This window comes from Sus scrofa, chromosome 13 (genome assembly GCF_054392235.1).
Source record: "Sus scrofa isolate SSC_HxYL_T2T_F1_AM1 chromosome 13, Sscrofa_HxYL_maternal_Yorkshire_Landrace_v2.0, whole genome shotgun sequence".
Classification (NCBI taxonomy): domain Eukaryota; kingdom Metazoa; phylum Chordata; class Mammalia; order Artiodactyla; family Suidae; genus Sus; species Sus scrofa.
In genome coordinates this window covers 221,015,951-221,023,569 of record NC_139395.1, presented here as the reverse complement: position 1 = coordinate 221,023,569, position 7,619 = coordinate 221,015,951, and the positions used below count along the sequence as shown (strand labels likewise).

At 56.0% G+C, this 7,619-nt stretch overlaps 1 protein-coding gene across 1 annotated transcript; it reads left to right on the top strand.

The window, feature by feature from the left end:
* The first annotated feature begins 3,258 nt into the window (after positions 1 to 3,258).
* On the top strand, positions 3,259 to 6,556 carry TFF3 (trefoil factor 3). The gene is given in 3 exon segments (NM_001243483.1): positions 3,259 to 3,381; positions 4,940 to 5,086; positions 6,043 to 6,556. Coding segments are annotated over 3 exon segments (243 nt in total). The 5' UTR covers positions 3,259 to 3,299; the 3' UTR covers positions 6,057 to 6,556.
* The last annotated feature ends 1,063 nt before the right edge of the window (positions 6,557 to 7,619 follow it).

Sequence of the window (7,619 nt, the reverse complement as noted above, 5' to 3'; positions counted from 1 at the left end):
GCTCCACCCCACCCACCCCACCTTGGCCGTCAAACGGGGGTCTGGATTCTGGACCCTCTGCTGCCATGGCTGCTGTACCACACCTGCCCAGGGAGCAGAGTGTGTCCCAGCCCCCAGCTTGGCCCGGCATCACTACCTTACACAGACCTACAGGCCAGGGGCTGTGTGACAGGTACCATGTGAGGGGCGCCCTGGGCCCCGTGAGGAAGCAGAGGCGACGTGCCCAGGGTCCTGCGGCCCCACACCTGGAACCAGGTCTCAGCTTTGCCATCATAGTCACCCTGCCTCCCTGTCAGGGAGAGGGGTCCCCCTTTGTTATTCCTTCCTCAGCCCGAGCCCCGGGCTCCTGCAGAGGGTCTCTAGCCACATTGGCTGAGTTATACTGAAGCAAAGCTCCAGCTAGTGGCTGTCGTGCTGGCTGCCAGGAGCACTCAGGCGTGGCTCAGTTACCTGCCAGGGGTGGGGCCCAGGCGCCCATCTGGTCCAGCCCCCCAGGTGACTGCAAGGCAGCTGGGGGACCCCTGGCAGGGCAGCCTTCAAATAACTGTCCCTTCTCAGCCGGTTCCTGGGCGTTTGTGCTTTCCTGGGACCTGACCGAGTGCCCAGCCTGCCTGGCCCGGGGACACTGTGGGGTGTGGGAAGTCAGAGGGGTCTGGCTGGAAGAGGCTCCCAGGCACTTCCCCTGTGAAATAATAAATTTCCCTCTTTTTAATAACAAACATCATGCCATTTCCCAGCCTTGATGCCCTCTCTCCCTCTGAGAACAGAGCAAACGCCGCAGAAACAAGGCAGAATCTGCTTTGTCTACAAGCGTGTGCTTGCCTCGGTTTTGGGGTGGGGTGGGGACCAGACAGAAGTGTCAGCTCACATGGGTTCTCGAGGGAGCACGGAGCAGTGGGACAGGCCTGGGGAGTCACGAGGTGGGACAGGTCCCCGTTCGCAGCCCATGCACGGTCTGGCTCTATCAGTCACTCGGGGAAGGACAGCTCTGTGGACAAACCTTTGGCGATTTGAGACCCACCCCCCTAATGCCACACACTACCTGGATGCTAGGTGCGGCCAGCCGGGGCCGCTGCTCTGGGATGGGGTGCAAACCCACCCCATGGTTCCTGGCTCAGAGCTGAACAGAGAGGAGAATGGCCCAGCCAGGGAAGAAGCCAGGAGAAGACATGATAAGGGGACCCCCACTCTCCCTGGTCAGCCAGCTGCAGGGCGGGGCACCTGCCCTGAACAGAGAGTGGAGACCGCAGCGTCCCACCAAGGTGGGTTGCATCCCAGTTCCGCCACGTCTCCTGGTGGCAGAGAAGAGGGAACCTGACTCCATGTTGCATCTCTTCCTTCAGCTCTCTGTGCTTTTTGCTACCTGTGCTTAGTCACCTGGCTCTGAACCTCTGTAAAAGATTTCCTGGGAGCTCCCGCTGTGGGGGAGTGGGTTAAGACCCTAGCTGCAGCAGCTCAGGTCACTGTGGAGGTGGAGGTTCCATCTGTAGTTTGGAAACTTACCTAAGCCCTGTGTGCGGCCTGAAAAAAAAAAATAAAGTTGCCTATAGCCTGAAATATACATAATAACCCTTTTCCAGCTTTGACCTTGAAAGGCAAAATGCTCTTCATTCATCTAGAGGTAAAAAGTTGCAGAACAAAGAAAAACATTTGCCTTGTTGGAAGTTAACCGAAACACGGAAATTACCAGAAACTAGAAATTACCAGTGACGAGATCTACCTGGAGAATTTCAAGAAAAAAGGATGTGGGCATCAAGAAGTTTGCAGCAGGGAGTTCCCACTGTGGCCCAGTAGAAACAAATCCGACTGGTAGCCATGAGGACAAGGGTTCCATCCCTGGCCTCGATCACTGGGTCGGGGATCCAGTGTTGCTGTGGCTGTGGTGTAGGTGGCAGCTGTAGCTCTGATTCGACCCCTGGCCTGGGAACCTGCTTCGGGTACGACCCTAAAAAGCCAATAAAGAAGAAAAAAAAAAAGTTTGCAACAACCAAACACACTCCCTTCAATTTTAGTGTAGAAGACAATTCTAACCCTAGTAAGACGCCTCTTAGGGACACTAGTCCACCGTCTTCTTAGTTGGCTGGTTTTCAGAATAAAGTCACTCTTCTTTGCCCAACAACGCGTCTATTTCTTGGCTTGCTGTGCATCAACACTTTGAGCCTTAGCTTGTTCCTCTGGAAAATGGGTATAGTTGTTCCCGTCTCATTTAAATATGCTGTTATAAAGCAATTTTCAAGTTATGGCCTTCACCTTTTAAAAAGAAACAAACTGGGCAAAGGTGTATAATAAGTTCTCACTTGTGCTAAAAATGTGCTTAAATAGAGAACCTTCTAGAAAAATACCTAAGACAGTGTTAAACTGGACATCACCGGAGAAAAGGTTGGTGGTGGGGATTCTTCTGTATTGTCTGATTGAAAAAAAAACAGCTGCACATATTACATTTTTATGAAAATGTTTTGAATAAGTTTATTCAATTTATTTATTAAAATGATGATAAAAAATCATTTTTTCTAGAGAAAAGCAAAAAAGAAAGAAAAGGAACTTCCCCCTTTCAAAACTGGGAGAGAGAAATGAAATCTCTATGCACCACATACCTGACTTGTGGTTGTCATCTGTTTTCTTTTTTTTTTCAGGGCTGCAGGTGCAGCACATGGACGTTCCCAGGCTAGGGGTCAAGTCGGAGTTGCAGCTGCCGGCCTACACCACAGCCACAGCGACGCCAGATCTGAGCCTTGTCTGTGACCTGCCCTGCAGCTCATGGCAAGGCCAGATCCTTAACCCCCTGAGTGGGGCCAAGGATAGAACCTGTATCTTCATGGAGACTAGTTGGGTTTGCCTCTGCTGAGCCACGATGGGAACTCCTGTTACCACTTTTCAAAAATCCGAGGCTGGTCTGGGATTAAGTGGCCTGTGAACCCCCTTCACTGAGCAGGGACTCTCCTGGACGGCTCCCGGGTGGGTTGTTAGGGCTAATGCCCAGGCTGGTTGGCCCTGCCCTCCCGCCCCACGCTGAGCCGTGAGCCTTTCCTTGGGGCCAGGCCAACACCTGGTAGAGAGGTGTTGGCTGGCAACTGGAATCTGCCTTCGCTGCTTCCTTGTTACCAAAGCCTTTGGGATGGACAAGCCTCCAGGGGCTTTGCAATCTGCAGGGAAGAGCAGGTGGGGCCGGAGCAGGAGGGAAGGGCTCCCCAAACAAACAGAATCCGGATGCCTGTGCAAACATGGGGCTATAAAGAAGTCTTTGCCTCGGACGTGGCACATCCGCTGAGCGGTCGGTTCCCCAGAACCTGCCCGTGACCATGGAGGCCAGGATGTTCTGGCTGCTAGTGGTGCTCCTGGCCTTGGCGTCCTCCAGCTCTGCCGGGGAGTATGTGGGCCTGTGTGAGTACCACTCTGTCTCCCCTACTTGGCAGCGGCGGGGAGGGGCCAGGGGCAAGGCGGGGCCCATGGCAGGGGCCGCTGGGCTCCAGGGCTTCCTGTGGGCTTGAGGAGAGGGACCAAGCCCCATGTCCCTTTAACCACTACCATTTACCAGACACCCAGGATTTCTCTCAACAGCCTTGCAAACAGGGTCTTGCTGCTCCCATTTTACAGACAAGGAAACTGAGTCTCTGAAAGTTAGTAACTGGCCCTCCCAGTCAGTGTTGAACTCAGGATTCAAGCCCAGGTCTGCCTTCCTTGCTAGAGATTTCCGAATGACAGTACAGGTCTTTGCATAGTATTCTGGCGGAGTCACAAAACAAAACAGAAAGATCCATGACAATGAGTTCTGGAACATTTTCCATCTGGTCAAACCTTTTTCTTTTAGCCATTGCGACTCGGGGCAAGGGCTGTGGTTGTTCCCGTCCCCTGAGTTAGGGTGTGGCTTTTATCAGGTTACCTGCTGAGCCATCTCAAGCAGTGGCTCCCAAACGGGGCATCTGTCAGCATCACCTGGAAACTTTGCCAACGCTTGAAGCTTGGGATGTGCCAGTTATATCAGAATGTCTCTGGGTGGGATCAGGTTTCCATGGAGTGAAAGACCCCAGGGCCAACAGAGTTTGGGAACCAGTGGAATACGGAATTACAGACTGGCTGCAATAGAAGACGAGCTGAGATTTCGTGCGATTTCTATTTTCCTGAGGAAAAGCACAGACAGGCAATGAGGCCAAGCAGACTTTTGCTGAACTTTAGACAAAGACTTAGATGAATATCAGAGTTCCCTTTGTGGCTCAGTGGTGACAAACCCGACTAGTATCCATGAGGCTGTGGCTTTGATCCCTGGCCTCGCTCATGGTGCAAGTTGCAGGTGCAGCTTGGATCTGGTGTGGCTGTGGCTGTGGCTGTGGTCTAGACCGGCAGCTATAGCTCTGATTCAACCCTTAGCCTGGGGACTTCCATATGCCACAGGTGCGGCCCTAAAAAGACAAAAAAAAGAAAAGAAAAGAATGTTAGAGATCAAAGAAAGTTCAGGGAAGGTGTGACAGGGGAGCAGGGAAGTGCAGAAAATGGCATATCCTGTGATTCTTCTTCTCTCGAATGTCTACCTATTATGCTACTATTTATTTTTGAAAGGGGGAAGTTTTATTGATAGAACAGCAAAGGGAACATTTGTTTCCGGGTTCAGGGGCCCCTGGATTCCCGTGGGTGCCTGCCAGCTGGAGGGAACCCAGGCCTTCTTGCCTTCCTGAAAGGTGCTGAGGGCACCCAAGTGAGAGACCCGGGGCAGCAGGCCAGACTTCCTACAGAACGTCTCTTTAAAATCCGTGTGCTGAGAGAGGGTCCTTGGCCAGCAGGTGTCGGGGTGGGGGATGGGATCACATCATTTGAACTCAGGAGTGGGTGGGGGTGGGGGTGGGGAGAGGGCAGGTTTGCAAAGCGCAGCCTCCAGACCAAACCCCCCCCCCCGCCCCCCACCAGCAAGGGCTCTGACTCGGCTTTGTCGCTTTGTTTGGGGCAGCGGCGAACCAGTGTGCCGTCCCTGCCAAGGACAGGGTGGACTGCGGCTACCCCCAGGTCACCCCCGAGCAGTGCAACAACCGGGGCTGCTGCTTCGACTCCAGCATCCCCGGGGTGCCCTGGTGCTTCAAGCCCCTGCAGGAAACAGGTGAGCCGGCCCCCAGGAAGCCGCACACGCCTGGGCCCAGGGCGGTCCATTGGCCCAGGGCTTGGTGCAGACAATAATCATTTCGGAAAGATGTTCGAAGTCGAGGCGCTATGTAGAGGGACCTGGTTTGAAACTACCCTGGAGAGAAATGGACAATCCGCAGTGTGGGAGCTGGGCTGACATTCAAGGCCACTTTCAGCAAACCACCCCCCAGTGTGTCTGTCACTGTGACACACCCTCGGTCTGGGTGTGGAACCCGGCGTCACTTCCCGCCCTGCCCCCACCACGAGGGGCACCCCCTCTTTCATGGGTGCAGTGGGGTGCAGGATAGCCCCCGGGGGACCCCGTGTCGGGGACAGAGGGCGGTGCACAGCTGATTGGCCGTCCTGCCTCCCTCGGGGCCCCCCCCAGCTCCCCATATGTTGGGCCTGGAGGTCGCCGTGAGCCACCTGGTAGCCCAGGTGCCAGCTGAGCGCCTAAGACAGTTACTTAAGGCCCCTTCCTGGAACCAGCACCTGGGGGCTGCTCCTGCCCTTTGTCCCCAGAGGAACGATGAAGGAGACCGCCTTCCAGCTGGTCCCAGCTCCCTGGTCAATGCCGGGCCCCTGCCCATTGCCTGGGCCTCCCCCGCTTCCCAGCAAACCCGGGCAGAGGTCCAGACATGGCTCTGGGCCCGCAAGGGAGTCACCTGTTGCCTTTGTGCTGGCCGTCCCCACCCGTCCAGCTCTTCAGTCTGGGACAACCCTTCTTTGGGTCCTGGCAGTGGCCCAGCCCAGGGGCCCAGTGGGGCGTGTGGCTTTTCTCCCACGAGGTGGGGACTCAGGCCCTCCCCAGGGAATTGGCGGAGAAGGTGGCACAGGGCACTGACCTTGGAGCCTGTCTGGACTGAAGAAACCAGGCAGCTGGTGGGCGGAGGCGCGACGGCCCGGGGTAACACCATCTTGCTTTGTTTCCAGAATGCACCTTCTGAAGTGACCACGCTTCCTAGACACCTGGGAGGGGCCCTTCGGCACTCGGCCCCTGCCCGGGGCTCTGCCCAGGACTCTGCCCAGGGCTCATCGCTTCTGCTTTTCTCTCACCTGCTCCTGGCAAGGCTGCGCAGAGAGCTGATGCCCACCCAGGGCCTGATGTCTTAAAGAATAAAGATCCGTGCTCAGCATAAGGACAGGTCATTTCTGAGATGTTAATGTGGTTGTGTTTTATTTCTGCGAGTCATGCTCGCTCCCTTTTCAGCATTTCATGGGGTGTCTTAGCCTCTCCCAGCAGAGGGTCTGCCCCAGGCCTGGGGAGCAGGGAAAAAGCTCCCTGGCTACAGCCCTGGTGCCGTAGCGACGGGAGGGACCAGCCACTTCTTGGTGCCACTTTCCGTGACCCTTGAGAAGCAAGATTTCGAATGTACGCTCCCCAGAAAAAGATTCTTAGTGTCTTTCTTGGCAACGAGAAAGCCAATAAAACCATCTGACAAAGGGGCACTTTTCTGTATTCATTTGCAAGTCAGGTTTGCTCTCTGTGACACCTTGAGGGGCCCGCTTTTGCTTTTTCCCCTGAAAAAGGATGTGGCTTTGTGAAGACGTGAGCAAGGGGCACCACAAGCGTCCAAGACGTCTTAGCAAGCCCTGGACAGAGAGCTGTCCCCTCTCTCACTCCGGGGGCGCACCGGGCTCCACTCAGACAGCAGGCGGTTCCCCTGTGGGGAGCACTGGTTTCTCACACTTGCTGGCTGAGTCTCCTGCCCTCCTGCTGATGACCCAAGTCTCTGGGCCACACAGCAGCAGGATTCCACTGCTTCCACCGCAGCCTGGCTTTGCTCCCTGGGACTGGAAAGCCCTGCTGCCCCCCTGAGATGGGGTTTCGGGTCTCAGCCACCCTTCCCTCTGGAGAAAGAGACATCGGTTCCTTTGCAAAACAAAAGGCTTAGTTTCTGAGCTTGCCTTGAGGCCAGGTCTCTAGGGTGGATCCTGTGACTATTGGAGAAGTGAGATACTATTACCTGCCCCCTGGGCAACAATATCCGAAGTCCCCGCTGCGGGGGCCCCACCCCAGAGCCCACTGGGGAGGACTGTCACATTGAGATCTGTCACCTGAGGTCTGGCAGGAAGAGCAAGTCCCCTCTGATGTGGCACATGATTCCCCACCTGAGACCCCCCACCACCACCCCATGGGCCCCAGCTGTGCACGTCCCCCTTGAGGGAGGGACTCCGTCCTGTCCCATCCTTCCTCCCCATGGCCCATCTCGTGGCAACTCCCCCACCCACAGTCCCCTCCTGCAGGTTTCAACTCACCCCCTGCTCCTGTGAGGACTGGCCACTCCCTGCACAGCCCTGGGGGGTGAGGAGGGACCCAGGGCCAGGGCCATGGGGTCCAAACCCCATCCCCCACCGTCCCCCTCTCCCCGGCCCCAGAGGCATCCTGGGCTCCTGTGCCCGCCCTCCTGGGTGGAGCCTGAGGCCCCCACCCTCACAGGCGCTGCTGCTACCGTCCACCTGTCTCTCGGTGGTCAGACCAGAGAGACCCTGCTTCTCTGTCAAGGTCA